Raw genomic sequence first — 23,824 nt, 5'->3', positions numbered from 1 at the left:
TCAAGAGCAATGTGAAGTCAATGCTGATCTGTTTTTTCGACCAGGAGGGGATCGTCCATAGGGAGTTTCTTCCTGCAGGTCAGACTGTCAATGCTGAATTTTACTGTGGGGTCCTGAGGCGGTTGCGTGAAGATGTGAGACGGAAGCGGCCGGCAAAGTGGCGCAACCACAACTGGCTGCTGCATCATGACAACACGCCAGCGCACACCGCGCTCAAAGTTCGGCAGTTTTTGGCCTCAAACACCATGGCCGTCATCCCGCACCCTCCTTATTCGCCGGATTTAGCTCCGTGTGACTTCTTCCTCTTCCCAAAGATGAAAATTCAGCTAAAGGGAAGGAGATTTGAGACGACAGAAGAGATTCAGGCAGAATCGCAGATGGTGCTTGACAGGCTGACAAAGAAAGATTTCCAGGGATGCTTCCAGGCTTGGCAGCAGCGCTGGGATCGTTGTGTTCACTCCCAGGGGAACTACTTCGAGGGTGATGGATGAATTTAATACCTGAGATAAGTGTACGGGTATTTTTTTTTAAATATAGGCACAGTCTGGAAACTTTCCGATCGCACCTCGTATGTAAGTCAAGCACTGATGAATGTTCCATTTGCTTTCTGTAATATGACAAAAAAAAAAGTTAACTAATGTTGATAGTTTTAACTGAAATTGCTTATTTATAAAATAAACACACACACAAAATAATAAATCCATTTTGTTTGTCATCTAGTGACAGTTTATTTTACAATACTGTAACAACTGCTGAGATTTTGTAACTAGTCATTTAACACAATTATTGTATTCACTATATAAGACAAACAAGTGAAATTGTGTTCATGCCAATACATCCACGACTGCGATTGATTCTATACAAGTTTATTTTTATGAGCTTGATAATATGTAACACAGCCTCCTGACTTAAATACAGTTGATGGATGATGCCATGCATCCCACATCCATTAGAAATAAAGAGCAAGGTAATCAGAGGGATAGGATGGGCAGCAGGCAAGGTAGCATACGCTGACAAAACTATAAACATTATTTCTCAGTGGAAATACTATGTGGCTCGTCTTAGGTAACATTTTGTTTTGCTTCTACCCACAAGCTAGTTACATGCATAGTGAAACATACAGTTTGGTCCAAACCACAGTCCCTAGAAATGCTTAACATAATTAACCTTTCTCTTGCTTTTTCTCTTTTGGTTTGAACCTGTCTAGAGCATTAAATGTTTTGTGTTTTACTGATGCAATACAACTCTCCACTTCTTGCGAGGATGAAATTTTATCAATGCCAGTTTCTTTCAAGGTCTTGACAAATTCCTGAAACATTACAATGATTAGAGGTATTAACATCTTACAATGAACATACAAGTGAAAGTTTAAATTATACCATGCCTAAAAATTATGCTCTGGAGGCCTGGATGTGGTGTATTAGATGGATGTAAGTTGCCACTTCATCATGGGACTCATGCATTTTGTGTGTGTGAAATCAAGAAATAAATTCCTGGATGGATGTTACCTATTAGCCACCATGAACAACTTTTTATATTTGCAAGCATATTCAAGTAATTAAAATATACTATGCATTAACTCAACATGTTTCCTTTTTTTGGGGTGCAATCAACATCTAAGCTATTAAAGGTTTCCATTGAAAATTCTTACTATTACTATAATATTACACAATTAAACTTTTTAAAAATGTAATTTAAAATAAAATGTTTGTATTATTATTATAACCAAAACTAATTTCCATGTTCTATGATACAAACAACAAAATTTATCAAAAACACATGAAGCGAGAATTTTAGACATAACAAAAAACCTTATAGCAAAAACAAAATTTATTTATCAGGAGGCCTGTAGGACATATATACACAGAGTCTTATGTATTTCCTGCAGAGATGAATGACAGGAAAACACTTTTGACTATAAAAATAATCTCTCTAAACAAAGCAAACAACAGAGTACATACCCTCCTTTGTCCCTCCCGGACAATTCTCTTCGTCTGTGCCACTTTGACAGTGCCTTTCTTTTTACCACTCTTATTACGAGGCTGGAAATCAATTTTTGGTGGTTTCAGGAACTGTAACAAAACCATATCATAATTAGAAACTAAACTCTTGAATAAAGTTAGACAACATGCAATAACTTCATTATTACTGCTCATTTGAAATGCTCATGGGTGCATTATATTATATCACATCTCTTTGATTTTAAGACACTATCAATTGTAAGATGAAACCTTGATTTAGTAACAGGTTTTCAGGAAAGACAATGCTGTATGGATTCTTAGACATCATCAAATGAAAGACACACTCAGATATCAGAAATTTTGAAATGTGAAATGTGTCTTAAAATTGAGGAAGCACAATATTTACCATAAAATATTCTATGCATTAACCCAACATGTGTCAGTTTTAGAGCAATGAACCATTGTTCTGAACCAAAATTTTGGTAGTGAGTTTTAAAATACAAAGGCAAAATCTCAATGGAACACAGTTTTATATTTAATACAATTGATTATAACATAATGGGAAAATAAAGAATGGTACGCATATGTAAATTATAATTAACAGGTTCAAATCCTGAAATGTGCTTACATCCTACACCATGGAACACAGTCATCAAAAAACAAGTTCAAAAAGACACTGTACAGTGGATTCCAATTAATTGGGACACATCGGGACCACTCTGGCCCAATTAAGAGGCTGCCCCAATTATGCAAAGTTCCACGTAAAGAGTTAAAAAGATTTGTTCTTTAAGATTTGCCCCAAATAAACAGCTGCCCCGATTAACCAATGGCCCAATTAAACGGAACCTACTGTATATGATTTTAATAAACCAGGATTAGTTTTTGTGATAAATGTAAAAAATAATACTAGATGAAGATGTCTTTCCACAAAAAAATATCATTCTGCTCACATAATAAAATGTATTTGCTGCCTGAATGGCAACAGTATTTTAATATGTACCTGTTATCAATTCAAAATGCAAATGAATTTTATTGGTAATGTATGATTGGTACTTATCCTTGTCAAAATATATACTCAGTACTGCACTGAAATTAATTGATTTTACATGTTTTAATATATAACTGATGAAAACTTCTAAACAGACTGCAAGCAACAAGTACAGATATTCACAGTTGATTATTTTGTGGGGCAGGTCATTCATTCTATAACTGTCATATGCTTAAATAAAGGTAATGATTAAAAGATTCCTTTGTTTATTGTTGAAGAAATTAAATTTACAACTTACGAGCAGTTTTTTCTTTGCTTCCACTTTATCTTTAAGTGTCGGAATGTGAACGTCTGTTATTACTGTTGGATCCAATGTTATGAATTCAGGTTGAATCTGGAACAGAAAATTAACATCACGCATATATATCTTACACATTAAACATTCTGATATACTTTATTTTTCAAAGTTAAAGGCTAGATTAAATTATACTACATGGCTACAGTACATAGCAAAAAGAAAATCACTTTTCAAAGCAATATAATATAATCCTGGTAACAAACCATGGCATATTAAGAACACAGATGAGGACAGACTGATACAATCAACAAAATCCAAGCAAAGGGAAGATAAATTTGTTCCTGTGCCCACACACTATGCAATGCAAGCATATGGCAGGGGGAGGTAAACCTCTATACACAAAGTGCAGCCATTATACACCACATGAAGGAGGCCATGACAATCTCAGAGACAGTGCATCCATTCTGACAAACAAAAATCCCTGGCCTTCCAGCCAGTCATTTTACTGGCTCATCTGCTTAATCTCACACTTTAAGACTAATATTATATTCACAACTGTAATGACTGAAACAATATGGGCAAATAAAATGTTCAGTCACACTCTTAGAGAAAGAATAAATAATTTAAAAAATCGGAAAACACAGCCAACTGATGCAGAACTAGCAATGGCAGCATAAGCCTCGAGAATGAAGATCAGAAAAATGGGATAAAATGGAAATTAAGAAGACAGAGCGGAATGCATACATAAAAATAAATATCTCTAACAGAATTTCTTTAGAAATCTATTTCATCACTTTCTAATAGCTTGCGCTTGCTTCTATGTCTCAGTTCACAACAAACCTACCTTCTCTAACAGTGACTTCACCTCAGCTTCTCTTCTTTGGGACTTGCTCTGGAAGGGATTACATTCCAAAGCATCAAAGTTTGGCTCTCCACTTCCTAGAATTCAAAATATGAAAATAACAAATGTCAAAAGGGCAATCAAGTTAACCAAAAATTTTTGTAACTCCTTTTCACAGACATTCACAGTCATTCTAAATAAAAGTGGCATATTAAAATTAGTCATGTGCTATTTGAAAATTACTTTCATTTATTTAAAGTTCCCAGCTTTTTATAGGGTACTTTCCATTTTGAGTAGAAAAAGTCAAACTCCCTACAAGTATGTAGTAGTCAGACTTCACTGCAATATAAAATGTATGTCATTTGTATTACCTGGCAAGAGTACTTCAGGCCAAAGTGTTGAAAGTTTTAAACAAAATTTGATGCACAGTTGAAGTACAAAAAGTGTTACATTTCCTACAGCTTCAACATTTCTGTGCATGACCGCTGAAATTATGCCACAAAGAATCCAAAGTATATTCATTTTTCAAACCAAAAAAAAGGGGGGGATTTCCTTGAAATCTGTTAGTCAATTTATCATTATAACTTTTGACATTTTGACACAAAATCTTACCAGGAATAATCAAACTAGTGAAGCCATTATCGGTTGCAACTCCTAAAACATCTTCATAAGGGCAGTATTCCATATTTCCAATTCTCTTAAACAATCTGTGCCTCAAGTACGGGCGGTCAGCTGATTTCTGGCAGCAGTCCCTGTAAACCTAAAGATAACGTTATATGAAATAAGTTGCAATTCTGCTCATAAGTGCCAGGTTAGTCTGTTAACTCACATGTAAGTTTTCTTTAACCCCTTACATCAGTCATGCCACTTGCTAAAGTGAAATTCCTGTTTAAGGTTCCTTGAGAGGATAAAGGAATTGAAAATTGGACACTTCCATAATTTGGTTCAGACATCAGACAATGAATATATCTGAACTTAAATCTAATTCCATTTGGTTAATATCCAAAATCAAATCATAACTGTTAGATATAATGAAGTGCAATGATTGTACAGAATATATAAAACATACTGTTTGTACCTCTACAACATTGCCCATTCCAACAGCTAATAAACCTCGCTGACTGAATGCAAGATTGGATGCAACAGCATGAAGCTTATACTGTTGTAAGGGTCCCTCCAGTTTTCGGACATCCCATACTTTCAATGTTCTGTCCACTGCAGCTGTTGCCATATACCTAAAGAAAACAATGAATAAGTGAGCGTGTTATCGTATATTCCATGGGGAATTGGCATCCTACTCACTCTAGGAGAGAAGGCATTTAGCTATAAAGTCTTGGAAATGCAATATTTTGCTTAAAATACAATAAATATTAAAGAAATAATACTATTTTTCACATTTTCATGCTACATTCAGGGATGTAAACAAAATTAGAATATCAGTACCAAACTGTTTTAAAATTACTTTTGGCACATTAAAATTTGTAATCTTAAGATCAGAATCTCTCTTGGAACTAAGTCACTCAGCTGGTCAACAAATTCCCCCACCTTTTACAGAACATGAAAGTTCACTATTATGGTCAGCCACTGAAGTCAAATAAATCCAGTTAACACCCTTACACTTATTACCTATTTCTTTAAGATCAATTGTTAATGTTATATTTCCATGTATATCTACATCTCCTAAATAGTCTCTTCCCTCTCCAAGTTTTCCAATTAAAACTGTGTATTCATTTCCCATCTCTCCCATGTGTGTTACATGCCCAACCCTCCTCATTCTCCTTTGATTTGGTTACTCTAACAACAAACTCTGAAGAATACAAATGATAAAGCTCACATTTCACAATTTTCTGTAACCTCCTGTTATGTCTTCTCTCTTAAGTACAATAATATTCCAAGTATTATAGTCTCAAACATCTTCAATTTATATTCTCCACATCCATACAACATGCAAAATTATATATTCATCTTGCATTTCTATATAAGACAAGTAGATTCTGAACTAAACAGTACCAACCATTTTCAGAATTTAATCTGCTCTTGTAGGATTTAAGAGTTCCATGACAATGTGTGTATAGATAGTGGTCTTTTGGATTGTTGAGATGTTAAGTCTTCTGACTGAAAATCAACATCCTCGAGAAACACACAGGCTCCACTGGTATACAGCCAAAAACCTACATGACACCACAATCTTGAAGCCCGCCATTTATAACATGCACTTGGTATTTTCATGTGCATAATTTCAATTTATTACTGTCCTTCCCAAATAATTGGATCTTACCACATTTTTAAAGGAGTTACGTAAATTTACTTACCGTCCTTGAGAATCAACTGTAAGGCTCTGCAAAGGATGCTGATGACACAACATTTTGGACAATGGTTCCTTAACATTTGGACTCCACATTGTCACTATACCTATACAACAAATAAGAATCTATAAAAAATCTAACCAAACCAGATTCAAGGGTTTATGCCTGGGACTGAAAAGCAACTCATAAGTCATAATACAACCTTCAGTTTTTTCTGTTAAAATAAAAACTTCACTAAAAATAAAACTGGTTGAACTGTACATCAAATCTTAAAACCAAACTGCCACATACAATGTACAATGTGGGCAGATATTAGTGGAACATTTAAAATGCTACATATGATCTGTCAACATTTCTGTTTCCAACAATACAAGGATTTTCACCAATTAAAACTAAATAGCATACTCACAGTAATGTTGTCTGAATGGAAACAGGAAGAAACGTATCTAGTACTGTGTTATAGCAGAACATTCTCACTTTCTTAGGTCTGTATTATCATTTATGTTTGACAGTAATGAATGATTATTGATTTAGATTATGTATTGTTAAAACAACTGGTAAATTAACTAACTCTAAGAAGCAGAGTTCTTCTTGAGACACTATGAAGATTCTCTGCTATATTCACAACAGCCTGCCATTGAATCCTAGCCAGAGATAAATTAATTCAATCCACACCCAATTTTCTTAAGATAAATATTCCTGTCAGTTATGACTAGAACTCCATGTGATGAGTTCTACTTTTACTTCGTATGTTTTGGTATTGCAAGTGCAACTGGTCATTTTATGTAATTGACATTGGCCGTTTGGTTACACGGAATAATGAAGACTGAGCACAGGAGGTGGTGCCACATGTGATTACTGGAGTCTTGAATTTTCAATTCTGCCTGGATTACTGAAGATACAAGCATATAAAATAGGTATCATATAAAGTTCTATATCTCTTTTCATCACCTCTTTGCTAATCACATCACTAAAACTTTATCACCTCTTCTCACAAACATGTAGTCCCTAAAAACTTTTTTCATCATCTCTTTTTCTAAATGCATGGTTTACAAAACTTTTTCCAGCACATTTTCCTGACATCACAATTATTAAAAATTTTCTCATCACCTCTTTTTGAAACCATGTGAAAACTGAAATTCATTTTCTTCACCTCATTTCCTGAAAAAACATCACATGCAAATATAACCAAATATCTTACCTTTTGAATGTCCAAGGCACACAACAGCATTGTATGGATTGTGAGTCATCAAATTCAATCGTCCCATTCTGGTATTGAACTGAGACACCATCTGACCTATGGAGATATCCAGCCAGCTGAGGAACCCTTCTTCACTCTATCGACACAATATATCACACTTATTGCAGTAAAAAGAGAAAAAGCTATCTGAAGATATTTATGAAAAACCTATATTAAGAATCTTTTATAACACTTTTCCAAATTCTAGATATGTCATTGTAAGAAACATCTACTATACATTTCCAACATCTATTAGAAAGTTTGTTTAATGAACTTTACATTACCGCAGTAGCAAGAAGAAAATGGTAAGGCAAGAACTCCATACGAAGAACTTTACTTAATCTCTTGATGCAGTGAAGTTCAATGCCCTGATTGTCATATATATACAACCACTGTTTCTGTGCAACTGCAAACATTGTCTCCACATGTAACCATCTGGAACAAATCGTGTCCTCCTATTTAAAAGACTGATTGCTAGCAAGTCTTACAGATGTAAATTTGGAAAATAATTCAAAAGTTACAAAATAATTTCTATAAAAATAAAGTCATGCACAATTTTATGAGTCTGTTCAATTGTATCAGTTCAAGATTTAAAGTAAGAACCATAAATTTAGTCTATGCATTTCATTTATTTCATATATTACAAAATCTTTTCATAAAGTGCATAATAGTGAGGACATATTTAATTAATAATACCACTGTAAAGATTTTGTTAAAATTTTATATTAAGAGTCTACACTAACATATGACTTGGAAATTTAATTTTGACCTGTATCTGTCAAATTAACCCCTCCTCAAATTTTATAAAAAAATACCTCATTTGTAAATAAAATAAAAGGAAACAAAATAACACATACATCTAATTTTAAGTTTTACATTTTTAAAACACAGAAAATCATAGAAAGCAGAATAAATAAGCATTTATGACTCTGTGTAGTGTAAAAAGCTTTGCAGTACTGTTTGTCAGTAATATCCCTTTTTGCCTCTCCAGGTCTTAGTACATCATTCACTCATTCAGTTGAATTCTGGCTCAAGAAAACAGAGGAGAGCTGATATCCAAGTGAGAACATTTATATGCATCATAAACAATAGATTTAAATCAGCAATAAATAAATATCAAGGGCAATGAGGTTGCCAAATTGCAAGGAAAAATAATTTCTGATTCTATAATACATGGTATATAAGGTCTTGCTATTAGTATTCATAATGGAATGAAAATGGGTTCATGAAGACTTGGAAGATGTTATTCAAAACAGATATCTAGTTTCCACAAAAACCAGTTCAGTAAATTTATGTTAAAGTGCCCTAATCTGAACCCAGAAAACAGTAATTTATTATATATTTCTGAAACCAATGAATCAATACATCCTGGATCAAACCATCTACAGATTTAATACAGTTGTAAGTCAAATGGCCACTAACATGTATATTTTACAATGGCGAAGCATTGACTTAAAATTCACATCATCTCCATGAAGATCACAGGACATATTCCAGTAAACTTAAACAAAATAATATGTCCAACTGTGGTGTACTTGCATTGTAATGGCATTCACTACCTGAACAGTACTAGGAAATTTACTGGGATATTTTTAATATAATTTAAAATCTCTCTAAAAACATGTCTTTCTTCTTAATCTTCACCTGTCTTTAGCTACTTCACTGTCATGGTTAGCATCAGTATTTACTGTGCATGCTTTATCAGTCTAATATGTATTTAATGACAGTTTCTTGATTAGTAAAACAGTGAACTGAAACCTCTGGACTTACCTGTTATGTCTAAATTCCAATCTGACTTGTACTTTTATTTTTTCAAATAAGGAATAGTTCTCCGGAATGAGATATAATGAGACCTATATTAATATTGTGACGTGTTGCCGTGAGAGCACGTTACAATATTTTCAATTTCCTGTAGCCTATTTCAAAGTATTCTCCCAGCACAAACCAACAAATATCATGAAAAATCTCAGTAAGACTATCTGAACCCTTGTGACAAGAACTGAAAGGAAAAAAACTTACCACATACAGTATAATGGTTATGTCAATTGTTACTTACTGTACATCATAAACTGCCTCCATAACATTCACTTCACATAAGAGACGCTTTGTTACCCAATCTATAGCAGCAACATGTCCCCTCCTTCCTCCTATAAGGAGAAAGCGGCCATTCCGACTATAGTTCATCCTAATTAACAGGATAAAAACAAAATTTAATTAACCTATATAAGCATATACCACATTTATGATTTCAAATTGTCATAACAACATGAAACAAATAAGGTTCCCATATACTGAAGATGACCATCTTCTGGGATGTTATGACAAGTAGTCTCATAAGAATTTCCCATACTTCACTCAACAATATTGTACCAATTATGGACACTATTTAACATAAAATGAAGTGAAAGGATTATTAGGTAACAAAGTTTAGAATGGGCAATGGAGGAAGCTAAATTAATGACCACTAAGAAAACAATCTGTCTACAAATTTGATAAATCTGTTACACTGTAATTACCTGTAAGGTCCAAACTCTGCCAGATGTAAATCAAAGTGTTTTGTTGCACTAGCAATATCTACAGAAGATGCAATTTGCTGTTGGCTGAATTGTGTAGTTAGCTCATCTTCATCTGCCACCAAAAACCTAAAACCCATTGTAAGTTACAAATGCTGTAATTAAAATGCAACAACAAAATGTATGAAGATTGCTGTCTTCTGGGTTGTTGCACTGCAAAAACCTCAAATCTTACAACAAAATGTACGATGGTGGGATGAAAAGAATAGTTATCCAATACATTCAAGTACAAACTTAGTGAATGCAAAGTTCTTTTCATAAAAGTTCTTCTCTTAGTATTAAATCAAGAAGAACATAACAGTGGAAAAAGAAAAATATATACATATTTGTCAGAAAGCTAGAAACGAAGATATTTTCACAGACTGTCATACACAGGGGTATAATATTAAAATTAATCTTAGAAATATATGTTGTGGAAATGCATACTGGATTGAATTTGTTCAAGCTTTATATATTTCTTGAATTTTAATTTTAAGGAATTAGATTTTTATATTTTCTACTATCACTGGCATAGTTGTTAGCCTCCAATATAGGCAGCAGTTACGAACTGCAATACAAAATTGGAGGATCAGTTCTGCTGTGCTCCTATTTGAAACACAATTTTCATTTTACTGTCAGCCTAACCAATCTTGGTACCACAACAGACAATGTTTATAACTAAATGGAGTACTTTTAATTGGCCTGTATATGCCCTTGGAATAAACACATTTAATGCTGCTTCTTCTTAAGATCAATGGAATAGATAAAGTGTGTACAAAGCTTATACAATTTAATAAAATCTTCACATATCACCAAAATATTTCACTTACCCACTTTCTTCTGGTAAAAGGAGTTCTGCTCTTGCTGCCTGTTCTATAGAGAACTGAATATCTGCTTCATGTTTCTTTAGCTTCTTTTGATAGAATTTAGTTTTTATTCCATCGCCAGACAAACCTTCTCCACGACTGTGACGAGCCAATTTCTCATCTTGGACAGGGACACGTTTTGATTTCCTGGTCCATGGTGGCTGTACCTTGGCTGCTGCAAGCCTATCATCTTCATGATTTCTACCTCTCCATGGCTTCCTTTTATACTTCACAACTGTTACCAGGGCTTCTAATTCACTTTGGGATTTCTTTATAGAAGGCTTCTTTTTGCTTCTTTTATGTGTTTCTAATTTTTTAGATGCACTTTCATTACAGTTATCCTGAGGCTTTTTCTTATTCTCTCGACAATCCTGGTTTAAGAAATACCTTGTCATCTGGAAAGTAGACATTTAAGTAAAGTTTTTAAAGGTTTTGTATCATGGAAAAGCAGCCATGTGCTCCACTGTTTCTCAAAAACATTAGACAGTAATGGTAAATTACTTGCACATATAATTAAGATAATTGCAAAATGACCATTACTTGGTACTCCTAATGACTGTAAAGTGTAAATTCTAAAGCCACTCATAGCAGCTGAAATATTTTAGCATACTACCATAAATATGCCAAACATCATTCAAGTTAGATGTTACAATGATTCAACCGCTGTTACACAAAAATACTCTGAATGGTCATATTATTCCTTTCCATGTTCCTAATTTTTTCTCTTAACAGAAGATGCATATTCTTTAAAAGGTCTGCATCACTGAATGGTGTCAATGCTATTCACATTCCATATGTTGCTACTGTTAAAGAAAACGGATACCAACATGATCCCAAGTTTCACAAAAATTAGTCAGTCATTGTCACATATCAATCTATGTAACATAATCAAGAGATGGTCATGCACACAGGTGAACGAACACACACTCAGATCAACAGATGATAAGAAAACTGAAAAAAAATTCCCTTTACACACAAAGCCACAGGTGAGCAAAATACTGTAAACAAAAATTTCAAATTGGTTAAGTGGTAATGTTCATGTATTAAAAGTGCATATTAATAATATGGTTCTCAAACAAATTTTACTTTCCGTATGTACTCAGTGCTAAAAAAACCCTGTAATTTAGAGGGTTCAAGAACTTGATGAAAATTAATGTTTGAGTCTCTAGTGCATGTATCTTTACAAACAAGTATGAAAAACTTGAGTGAGATACAAAAACAAATGATAACCATTAAACAATTTCTTATGTACAAAATCATTCTCATGAGACCTAGGTCCCATGGCCACTTCTAAACACCATACCTTACACTCAAGCAAAAATAATTGCCTGCAAATGCTCTAAGTTCATGTTCTGAAGAACCATTATGTTACAGACTCAATTGAGAGTTTTCAGTACATGTTCAATGAAATCTACAAAATCAGAACAGTTAATCTGTGAAGGTAAATCATGAAATATTCAGATGTATATTAATAACCCATTTGTGGAGGATGAAGTGTTATAGTTGAACAGGCTACAGTTAGGTAAGTAAAGATATTTATCTCAAATTTGGTAACAAAAACGGAACTGATGAGGATATTAGGATGACTTGTACAATAAGTAGTTATTCCTCTTGCTTTAAGAATCCTTTGCGATTCTTGTAAAACGACTGGAGCTTGTGAATCTTACTGTCTACTGGTGGCCCTCTGCTTTGACGCCGTAGGTGGTTAACAGATGGAGGTGATACGTTCTTCCGAAATGCTGGCAACCTCCTACGACACTAAACAGCTTCACAATCGTCAACACCACAATTCGAGCCAGAAATTACGCGTAATATTCTCTACTATTCGCAATACAATAGCTCAGCACTAGATAAGTTCTGTCTTTGGCCACTTCTAAATTCCTTCAGCTACGTCTCGTGCAATACAGTGATCCATCTTAGCAAAATATTATGGCTCGCACAGCACGTTGACAAGACCTGTATCATAAGCAGATTTCTAATACTACTGGTAACAGTACGTTGTGTTTTTTGGTTATAGCTCTCCAACACCACGCGGTACAACTACATACAACACGTACCACAGGTTATTCTAACAGTTTGCTAACTTCTGGCAACAGCACTCGTAGAAACACCACAGTTCACAGATAATAAAACAACATAGAACAATCAGCTGAAGTAAACACAGAAAAAAATACGTATATGTTGTCTTGTCATCAGAATGCAGAGCAAAATTATACCACAAGGATTGGTAATAGAAACTGAGAATGTGGCAAAGTTCAGATATTTGGGAACGACAGTAACAAATCAAAATTTGATTCATGAGGAAATTAAGAGCAAATTTAATTCGGGTAATGCTTGTTACATCCCGTTCAGAACCCTGTCTTCTCGTCTGCTGTCAAAAAACGTAAAAATTAAAATATACAAAACTATAATTTTACCTGTAGTTTTGTATGAGTCTGAAACTTTGTCTCTGACATTAAAGGAGGAACGTAGACTGAGGGTGTTTGAGAACAGGATGCTGAGGAGAATATTTGGACTCAAGAGGGATCAAATACTAGGAGGCTGGAGAAAGTTGCATAATGCGGAGCTTCATACTCCTCGAGGGCATGTAGCAAGCATGGGAGAGAAGAGGATTGCATACAGGGGTTTTTGCGGGAAAACCAGAATTATCGAGATCAATAGGAAGACCTAAAAGTAGGTGGGAGTATAACATTAAAGTGGTTTTTAGAAAAATAGGATGCGGTGGTACGGACTGGGTTCATTCAACTCAGCATAAGGAACGGTAGCGGGCTATTGTGAACACACTGATTAACCTTCAGCTATGGTCAAGAAGTTAACGTGGCTTCAAAAATAACATCTGTTGTAAAGAATGGGAATCACGTGAATGTAACATAAATACCCTCCAATGCTGCCAACATATCCTAGCGCTTCACGAAAGACCTGGGTTCGGTCAAAGGCTGGTTACACACGTTCGTATTTCTTATGTACCCGCTGGGTGGTCCGATCATGACGCGTCGTTGTGAGAAATGAGGAATTATTATGAAACACAGACGTTGATTCGGCAGTGAAGCAGTCTTTTGAGTGTTGGATCTCGCCACGAAGCCACCGTATCGGAAATGGTAGCCCATTGATTCAAATGAAAACGTTAACACGTAATATTGTACGGAGAATATGAACTGATAATTTTGCTGTTCTAAAACTGGCAGCGATCGATTGCGGCAACAATTGTTTTGCTGATACCGATGTCGCCACCGAGTGGTCTGAGTGTTTCTAACCAAACTCAGGACATTACTAATTCTTATGAACGCTAGAAACCAACAGTTATTGCATAATTAACTGATAGACTGATGAAATAGAACAGTTTTCATTCAATTATGCCAACGCTGATTACACGAATAAAAATCTGCCAAGCATATGTGGTTTTCCTGGTGCGGAAGCCACCGGCTACTTCCATTTGTGCTCACATGAATATCGTAAATACATAAAAGTAAATACCTATGTTGGCGTAACTGGATAACCACCCATACTATAAATCCCCGAATGTTAGAAGGACTGTATGTGGGCAGTAGGTTGAACAACTTAGTGTGGAAAACTGCGCGTTTGAAAAAGAAATCGCTAACAAAATTACTGTTTGGTATTTCAGGGTATATTTCACTATTATCAGAAGCTGTGAGTGTTTTATATAATTTGTCGGAGGAGTTTATTTTGTTTGTGACGCAGCGGCTCAAAGAAAAGTTTTTTTTGAAAGTATGTTTTATGATTGTTTATTGTCGAAATGATAGTGCTGTTTCATGTATTTTATATGATGTCACGCTTTATTCTGAGGGCAATACCTAAACCAGATTTCAATAAGGCTCAAGGTATTAATGACGAACAAAACACAGTTTCAAATTTCATTCACGGTGACAATTACACCATTCCTAGTGAGGCTGAATTTAGATCAGGAATAGGCATACAGTTTTTTCCTCCAGTTTACGTTCAAAGATATAATGCGGTAAAAAACATTTTACTGGATGAAAGATGGTGTGGGAAAATTAGAAAGGCAGGTTTGTTTTTATTACTCATACAAATTTTGGTACCAACAATCTAATACTGTTAGTAAATCCTGCTCATATTAGAGATTGTAATATGTACTGGCATGTTTAGGTTGTGGACTTTGGGTGTGCTGAATTTGGGATCTTCCCCTACGTGAAACACATTCCAGGACTGCAAGAGGTGTTATCAGTTGATATCGATCGTGAGATGTTGGAGCACTATTGCTGTCGAGTAGCTCCCCTTAATGTTGACTATTTGGTTACTCGAGAAGAGCCTTTAACAGTTCGTGTTTTAGTTGGAAGTATTGCAGATAGGGATTCTTCCCTATTAGGAGCAGATGCAGTAATATGCGTAGAATTGTAAGTGAACAAGGAATATAGAAACATAGCAGCTGACCATATGTATTGCATTGGACCTGTTTGTTATATACAAGGCTCTCTTGGTTAATGTAAATAAGAACAACATATATGTTTCAGGATAGAACATCTGTATCCTGATACATTGGAAGCTTTACCATACAATGTATTTGGCTTCATTAAGCCATTGATTGCCATCTTTACAACACCAAATTCAGACTTCAATGTGCTTTTCCCTGATTTCACTGGATTCAGGAATGCAGATCACAAATTTGAGTGGTCACGAGCTCAGTTCGAAGATTGGTACTGAGTTCTTGTTAAGTATTACATTTTAGTTATAAAGGCCTGTCTCTCAAACATCACTTTGCAGTGTGCTAAGTATCTGCTCAGTAAAATAGAGTTCATTCTACACTTTGAAAACATACTTCATTTTATATGTAGTAATAGATAATTTATGGCAATGATACTACTATATATTTATGTTGATACTCCATGGTCAAGTATATTAGAGAACACTACCAATTATATTGAATGCCATTATTATTTATGCCTTCATTCTGGGACAGAATATGTATGAAATATGTTAACTATGCAAATCATTATCACTTAGATTATGGATTGAACATCTAATTTAACAAATGTAGCAGCCTACCCCTCCCCCCTTTTTTGTGGCAGGTATTTACTTTGATTATTACTGTGTCTGTGATGACCTGTGGTCACTTCACTTGAAACGTATATCAGCATTGTAATGATATAGGTTATTTCACCATATACCATCATCTTCAGACCACATGTTGCAAAACAGTCTCTGCATCATTAGATAATTGCAGCACATACCTTAAAACTGATGATCAGGATATTCCAGTACTTGCAATTTAAACATCAAGACATTTTGTGTATTTGGTTATGTAACAGCAGTTTATTAACTGCAGAAGTTGTTTGGCCTCAAGTGAGATAGGTTTATTAGGACTCATGACTTGAGAGTGATTTTGAAGAAAATATTTATGGCCTAATTTAAAGGTCCTGTCAGGCATTACCTTGAACATCTGTTGTGCAGGATATGAATTCACTTCTGTTAACCAGGCAGATATCTGCCTCCTGCTCCCTTTGCTCATCAAGGAAGAATGTCTGAACTCATCAGATCTAGGTTTATTGCCAATGTGGATGATAATTTCTTTTACGGAAGATGGCTGTCTTCTGGGTTGTTGCACTGTGTAGTGTGGTAGAAGTTTACCTATGTTTCAGAGGTCCTTACTGCCTCAATCATCGCCCTGACCTCTGAAACGTCAGAAAACTTCTATCAGACTACACGGTGCAACAACCCAGAAGTCAGCCATCTTCAGACTGACTGGCGTGCAAACCTCAAATCCTACAATTTTTTTACTCTTAAGCTTTCTCCAAATTTGTTTCAAAAACTGCAAGAACTTTCAATTTTCTACATATCTGCAGTTCTGTTAGTTACAGTGATGACATTTCTGCTACTTGTGAATCAAATTTAGAATGATAATGTGACAAAAATGTTTTTTTATGTATTTGTGTAAAATCACAGAAATTTGATTAGCTGCTCTATGACTTCTGTTATAGTGCAGACTATTACTAAAAATGTTTGTTATGATTGTGTTTGAAGGGCAACTAACATCACAACACGATACCCAGCTTATATTGTTAAATTCCATGGTGTAGGTCAAGGACCCAAAGGAACTGAAATGTATGGTTGCTGTAGTCAGATGGCTGTGTTTGTCAGGTTACCAAATTACACTCCTGCTCCATTTGCTCAGCTGACATCTCAACATGAAGATCTGGAGGTGATCAACTATATTTGATATACAAAGTCCCTCACTTACAGTCCTGTTTATATAAAACAGTTAAATAAGAGGGAAGAAGCTAATTTAAAAAAAATTGTATAGTGCTTTTTCCTGGTTCCTCTTCTACAATATATATATATATATATATATATATATATATATATTTATTCTTCTATATGATTGCAACAATGACACATGGAGCTGGACTATGTCTTAGTTTACTGCTCATGCTGAAAGTAGAGAAGTCTCGTATTTGCCTTGTAGGCACATAGACACCAACAGTATCCACGATGGAATGGCAATTTAGTTTGCCCTTGCCCTTAATAAGGAATAAAAAAGATGTCTGGAACAAAGTGTTCTAATAATATAATAGTATAATTTTAGTTTTCTGATAAGTTCCTTAACAGTTTTCACCAAATTGGTATGAGCGTGTAGAGATTTACAGTCATGAACAGACTTTATATCTCAATAAATTGTTGCATCAGCAAATAAGAACAATTTGGAATGATTATCAGAAAGTTTACCAATAAAAACATTAAAGGAAGAGGTCCTTGTGGTATACCCAGCAGTACAGAGAAGGGTGAAGAAAACTTTCCTAAGATATGAACAAAGGAAAATCTATATGATAAGTAGCTTTGGAACAACTAATATAAAATGAAGATAGTCCAAAATTATTAAGCTTAACAGGTAATGATAATACAGTCTGTATCAAATAAGTTGGAGTAGCTTAGTATAGTGACTAAACTATAGAATGGTTGACTGCAGTTTCAGTCCCACAGGCTGGGATTTTTCTCATCAGCACAGCATAGCTTTCTACCTGGTAGATACTCGGATTCTCTGCTTGGGGTTAAATGACTGGGGCTTGAAGCTGACCACTCTCCTGCGTCTACTGCCAGGTTATAAGTATGGTGCTATACCTCCACACACCATATACCTGCATGGAGTGGTACTTGATTAAGCACCAGGGACAAATATACTTTTACCTTTATAATCTGTAACATATCTATAGTTGGAAGCAATAGAACACTGACTTTGCTAGGATTCTGTCATGAGTCCAGGATGCTAGCTGATGAGCTAAACTGCATTTTATCATGGAATTATAAATTTATACTATCTAAATAAGACACTTGACAACACAAGATTTAAAGAATTGGAATTCTTTAGTAAGAAACTGAGAAATGCTGGTTTACACTTGCACTTGAATGAATGTTAACATCAATTCTGACTCCACTGATACTTTTATCACTGCCTGAATCTGATCCATCACCAAGTACTTGCATGTACCTCAAATTCAAGTTAACAGTACACATGCTTTATTTAATGTAAAATCTGCCTTAGTATGTGTACTGTGCTATGCATAACTATCAAACAAACTCACTTCATGGAGTGGCAGCCTTCTTGAAAACTAATAGTTGTTTAGTTAGTCAAGAATTACTTTATTTATGACAGTCTGCAACAGAACCCACCCACATTCAATTATTAAGTTATTATTTAGTCTCTAGTAGCAGGTAATGTGTTAAGATCAGTACAAAAAATAAGCATTGTTTTGTGTCCTAAGGAGGAAGACAAGTATGTCACCATGCAGGAATACATATATCCAGTCTACGTGGATAATCGTACTAATGAGGAAAAAATTCTTCATAAAGCAGAATATTATATCCGGCTGTATGCAACTATAGAGGAATCTTACAATGATGTGAATGAAAAGATTCCACTGCGGCTTCTACTACCACATGTAAAAAGGTGGTGTACTTCACCATCAGTACTACGGTAAGTCAGTACAAGACCTGTATACAAAATATAAGGAAAACAGAATAAATATGCTCTTCAGCACTAAAATACATTATAATAATATCACCTTATATATCTGAGAAGATATTCTGTTGTTTCACTCTAAAGCTTGAGTGAAAGGTGTGAAGGTAGTTGTGTACAATTCAGCTAGCACATGCTGGTTTCTAAGTATTGTGAGAATTTAAGATTAAGTTTACAATGCACTATGTTAATACTCTTACAGTACAAAATATATTTCAAGTAATGTTTTGGACATTACTGTGTAAAATGTCATGTGCATATCATGCGGTTCGTTATATATCATGAAACAAAATTTTTGAAATCAGTGTATCTCTGTTGTCTGTTTTAGAAGAATAAGCCTTTATAAGAGTTGCATTGTTTTTAGAGTTTATCTCAAGAATTTTCATGATCACATGTTATTTATTCCACATTCTCATTTCAGCACCATTTTCTTCAACATCTTTCGTGCATTGCTTTACCTGGTCATTATTCATGTACTTTAAATACAATTTTTGTATGTTGCAGTTATGGTTTTTATTTAATAGTAATATTTTTTCTGAAACATGTGATTCTTTTGTTATATAGGAGCATTCTGAAAGAAGCTGGGTGGGAAATTTTGGGTGAAACACAAGATGATGAGGCTGTACTTTATCCATGCTGTGGAGCGAGTGAGAGCTCTCTCCGTGAATCAGAGGATGTGCATTGTGAAGGACAGGAAGAGCTAGAAGCAAATCCACAGGAACCAGATCATTGGGAAGAGAATTGGAATAATGAACTACAACTTCCTTTTGGTTATGAGTGTGATAACTGTAGATCATCTCAGTTTATGGCAGATATAAGCAGTGTTCAACAGGAATATTTGTCTGATGACGCCACTCAACCTCAGTTTGATGTGCATTTGCAAAGGGATGGAGATTTAGAAAGTTCAAATGATTCTTATAAAAACAGGGAAGATGATACCCATGCATCAAGTGATAGGTTAGAGTGTAGTGGTGGTGTCAGAAGTTACAAGTCTACTTACTGTATTCCTCTCAGGGATCACTCAAGTATTAATAATGCAGAAAATATAATCAAATCTACTTCAGAACATTCAAGTGGTTTTAGTACAAATCTGAATAGTACAGATGATTACGTCCAGTCACTGGCAGGATTGGAATCTGAACTTAGTGTTGAACAGGCATTCTCCCCATGCACAGGACATAGTGCCAACAAAGAGGGTATTAAGTTTTCAAAAGTGGGTCACATTTTTGCACCTATGAGTGCTGTATATGTTGAGTCATCACAGAAATTAGTTCTTGAAACATGTTCTAATAATGAGGCCTTAACAGATTGTAAGTCAGAAAAAAACAAAAAAATAGGGGGTATGTCATCATTGTGTTCCTTTCCTGAAGATAGCAGGGTATCTGGAGAACATCAGAAATCTCAGTATTTGGAACACCAGGTAACTACTGGCCAAGTAAAGGGTTTAAATGCAAGTTTATCAAGTGGCTGTATGGTACTGAATTCTGGTTCAAACAGATATACTGAAAAATTTAGTAATGTCAGTCAAAATGGTCACACAGAAGAAAGTTTATCTGTTGGATTGCCGTACCTTAATTCAAAGCGAGAAATAACTGATTGCTCTGCTTCACAAACAGTAATCAATCAACCTTTGAATTTTGGTAGTGGCAGTTCCTCTATGCAGGAATCATCACAGGACCGAAGTTTAGTTGAAAGCTGTAGTTTGGATGAGCAGAATGATAAGGCTGCAGACAGTGGTTACCCAAACTCATTCTCAGTACAGGACATGGATATGGACCTAACTCCTGAACAGGTTGATGAGATTGTAACAGAAAACCACGATGACTCTGAATATGATGATTCGGAATCAAGTGGGGAGAATGATCATATTGAAAATAATGATGGACTCATGTTTCAGTTTCATCATGAGGCTCTGTATAATCCTATGGGTCTTGTAGTTGAGAATGGAGATCTTGCAAATAATAATTGTGACGGAGAGGGGAATAATGCCGTGGCAGTAATTCAGCCCCTTCATGAACCAGATGAAATTGTTCCTGCTGATGATGATTTAATTCCATTACTTGCTGCAGCAGAAGACTTTGACAATGATAATGACCTCATATTGCCTGGTGATGAACCATTTCCACATTGGCTTCTGAATTTACTGGGTGTAGCAAATCATGGTGCAGATGACTTACAAAATTACATGATACCACCTATTGATGGTTTCCTTTTGCCAGATGAGGGAGTAGGAGGTATTGATAATGAAGATGATGACAGTGGTGAACCAAGTTCAGTTAGTGAAATGGGTGACATTGAAGGAGGCGGAGATCCAGTCCAGAATGGTTTATAGACCCTAATAATATTTCAAAATTATCAGTACACTGTGAGAAATGTTCCACTGAATTATATAATCTAGATGTTACATTGGGTTCAAAAACAAGACTATTTCAGGGATACAGTCTGGAAATAATGAGCTTGTAATTCATAGAAGTGACACAGTGGTATAGTAAAAGGAGATTTAAATTGTATTTATTGGCCATGTTCTGTATGATTACTGTTATTGAAGACAGACTTCAGAATAGTACATGATAAATAATATAACTTGTATTGAAGGAACAGATTATGTATATATAATGCAAGTACATGTTGTTAAATTTCCTTTTGTAGTTGATTGTTCATACTAGAGATGAGTTCATTTTGAATCACTGTGATTACAGTAAAAATCATTTGTGCGTAATGGTGATATTAAACAGTGACTTTGATCACTTGTACTATGAAATCACCACTGTGACCAGGTCTAAAGCATCAATTTTGGAATTTGGATTGGGGGGAATCACCATTATGATTGCATCCAAACTTTTGATAAAGTAAAGGAAGTGAGAGAAGTTATCTCCTTGGAGGTACCTCCCCAGGCCATTCTTGGAACAACAGGTCTTTTGTCAAATAGCAATTTACATCAAGAATTAACCTAAATTATTAGTATATTGACAGATGAAAGAAACAGTTTTGTTCTCAATTACAGTTTAAAACATTACAGAATGCTTTCATAAAAAAATTGGAGGCTTTCATATGTGAAGAAATTTTATAATGTCCTTAAAGAATAAAATGGTTAAAAACTGTTTGATGTAAAAAAGTACGGTTTTGGACAAAATATTTGCATCTTTTAGACACAGTCATAATGGTGATCTGTCAAAACAAAACAGGTCATTAAAGTGATCTAATGTTTCCTCTAACAAGAAAACAATGCTGCTTGAAACCCAGGCTTACAGATGCTGTCATAATTGGGTTTTAATTTGGAGTGGAGGAACAATCCAGTTCATGATTCTGGATCAGGATTGATTCAGGTGTGTAAGGATGGATGCGGGACCAACCTTGATCATCAAGTGGCAATTTTGGTCAGGTTATAAAATAACAGGTTTACAAGGAAAGAGCAAATACATTGACAATCTTAGATCCAGATCAACTTATTCACTAGAAAAACCTCATCTTTGTGATCCGTAAAAGAGAAGGTACCCTATTATATACTGCGTAGATTTGCTGCTAGCATCTTGAGATGATGAATTAATTAATTAATGTATTTGTTTATTTTTTGTATAATTTATTTATACATATTTTTATAATGTAACTTCTAACCAAGTTCATAAGTTTGTGAGAATACATACTCTTAGATTTTGATATATAAGACGTGTTTTATATTTAAAAAGTTCTGAAAATAGTAATACTTTAGATTGTAATTTTTCAAATTCTTGAAAGTAACAAAAATTAAAATCCACAAAAATAAGACAGGAATTCCATCTCTAGTTAAACTAAAGTGAGAAAGTGTGTATAGGGCACAACTCTTTCCTCCCACATTTTCAATCATTTCTAAAGAGTTTCAAGTACATTATTTAATTGAGTGTACACACAAAAATGGTTGTGACAGTTTTAATGACATGTTATTAAAATTCATGCATTGGTGTAATATAGACCAAAAAGTAGGAATTAGTCTTTATTATGTAAGTGCCAAGAGATTTATCACAAGGGATAAGACTGAAACTGCATATCACTCTTAAATTTGCTCTGGCATGTTAAGTGGTATCTTCTGTTGCATGGAAATTGCCCCTTTTGAAACTGATACATATCCTAGGAATGGATATTGTTAGCCACAGCAGAAAAGGCCGTTGGAGTGTTTAATATTTTTGTGTTCAATTATGGAAGCAGTAACTTCCATCTTGAAATGTTATGACAACTGTATTCAGTACCTGTGATGTTACTTTTACTGTTTTATGAGAGCTCATTGCCCTTTGCTACCACAAATTATTTCTTTTTTCATGTTTGCATTTTCATCATTAGCCATTATAGTATGTTGTGAGATACCCATATTAACGCGTGCGTGGATTGTCATATCCTCTCACATTATTTTACGAAAAATAAATATCTGCATCATTGCAACATTCTTTTAATTTTAAATCGAACATATATTTCACTTCTGGTAAAAGTATCTTCATTTAATGATTAATCACAGAAAGTGCTCTGAGTAAGAAAAGTCACATTGCCTCAGGAACATGTAAGTCGTGCTTAGGCATAATCCAGATCCCCCTCTCCCTTATTTTCATTGTACTCCTACATTGTGACATGCAGTTTTTTATTATTATTGTTTTGAATCTGGGGGGTCCTCCTCCTAGAGTGTAACATACTTTGAAGCACTACAAAACATATCAGCTGACAAGTGGTTGGTTTTAAAAATTATCAAAAATTAAAACAAGATAAAAACAAATTAATTTTAATTTCATATAGTGAAGCATCATAATTTGTACTCTTCCA

The 23,824-nt window shown here is 34.7% G+C and overlaps 2 protein-coding genes across 7 annotated transcripts; one reads left to right on the top strand and one right to left on the bottom strand.

Moving 5' to 3' along the window:
* Window positions 1-699: 699 nt before the first annotated feature.
* LOC110831231 (WD repeat-containing protein 46) lies at window positions 700-13,523 on the bottom strand. 3 transcript variants are annotated; one of them, XM_022066998.2, is made up of 13 exons: window positions 13,470-13,523; window positions 11,017-11,447; window positions 10,151-10,276; window positions 9,691-9,819; window positions 7,919-8,069; window positions 7,596-7,731; window positions 6,401-6,500; window positions 5,167-5,323; window positions 4,701-4,848; window positions 4,092-4,186; window positions 3,248-3,343; window positions 1,962-2,072; window positions 700-1,309 (listed from the first exon to the last, which is right to left on the bottom strand). In XM_022066998.2, exons 1-13 carry the CDS (start codon window positions 13,506-13,508, stop codon window positions 1,163-1,165), a joined length of 1,866 nt encoding a protein of 621 aa, XP_021922690.1. In that variant the 5' UTR covers window positions 13,509-13,523; the 3' UTR covers window positions 700-1,162. The 3 variants fall into 3 exon arrangements, with proteins under 3 accessions (XP_021922690.1, XP_021922691.1, XP_087196518.1); XM_022066999.2 differs by lacking the exon at window positions 13,470-13,523 and adding an exon at window positions 12,720-13,165; XM_087340392.1 differs by lacking the exon at window positions 13,470-13,523 and adding an exon at window positions 12,529-12,669.
* A 500-nt stretch (window positions 13,524-14,023) lies between these two features.
* Window positions 14,024-23,452, top strand: Hen1 (Hen1 methyltransferase). 4 transcript variants are annotated; one of them, XM_087340384.1, is made up of 6 exons: window positions 14,024-14,150; window positions 15,178-15,425; window positions 15,543-15,725; window positions 17,050-17,227; window positions 18,786-18,997; window positions 19,604-23,452. In XM_087340384.1, exons 1-6 carry the CDS (start codon window positions 14,148-14,150, stop codon window positions 21,369-21,371), a joined length of 2,592 nt encoding a protein of 863 aa, XP_087196510.1. In that variant the 5' UTR covers window positions 14,024-14,147; the 3' UTR covers window positions 21,372-23,452. The 4 variants fall into 4 exon arrangements, with proteins under 4 accessions (XP_087196510.1, XP_087196508.1, XP_087196507.1 ...); XM_087340382.1 differs by having other exon boundaries at window positions 14,030-14,778; XM_087340381.1 differs by lacking the exon at window positions 14,024-14,150 and adding an exon at window positions 14,636-15,073.
* Window positions 23,453-23,824: the final 372 nt, after the last annotated feature.

The sequence above is a fragment of the Zootermopsis nevadensis genome, unplaced genomic scaffold (assembly GCF_977971745.1).
Source record: "Zootermopsis nevadensis isolate Lab colony 2312 unplaced genomic scaffold, Znev_1.0 Znev_ptg000061l, whole genome shotgun sequence".
NCBI lineage: Eukaryota > Metazoa > Arthropoda > Insecta > Blattodea > Termopsidae > Zootermopsis > Zootermopsis nevadensis.
The sequence above is the reverse complement of the archived record's forward strand: the minus strand, read 5'-3'. Positions and strand labels throughout refer to the sequence as shown.

Bases quoted from the DNA above. Each gene is read 5' to 3' on its own strand.
- LOC110831231 (XM_022066998.2), bottom strand. From the start codon at position 13,508: ATGTCAGAGACAAAGTTTCAGACTCATACAAAACTACAG. The intron at 11,448-13,469 runs GTAAAATTATAG...TCTACTTTCCAG, and splicing joins AGACTCATACAAAACTACAG to ATGACAAGGTATTTCTTAAA. The intron at 3,344-4,091 runs GTAGGTTTGTTG...TTTCTGTTCCAG, and splicing joins TGAAGTCACTGTTAGAGAAG to ATTCAACCTGAATTCATAAC.
- Hen1 (XM_087340381.1), top strand. From the start codon at position 14,807: ATGATAGTGCTGTTTCATGTATTTTATATGATGTCACGCTTTATTCTG. The intron at 15,426-15,542 runs GTAAGTGAACAA...TATATGTTTCAG, and splicing joins GCAGTAATATGCGTAGAATT to GATAGAACATCTGTATCCTG. The intron at 17,228-18,785 runs GTGATCAACTAT...TTGTGTCCTAAG, and splicing joins CTCAACATGAAGATCTGGAG to GAGGAAGACAAGTATGTCAC.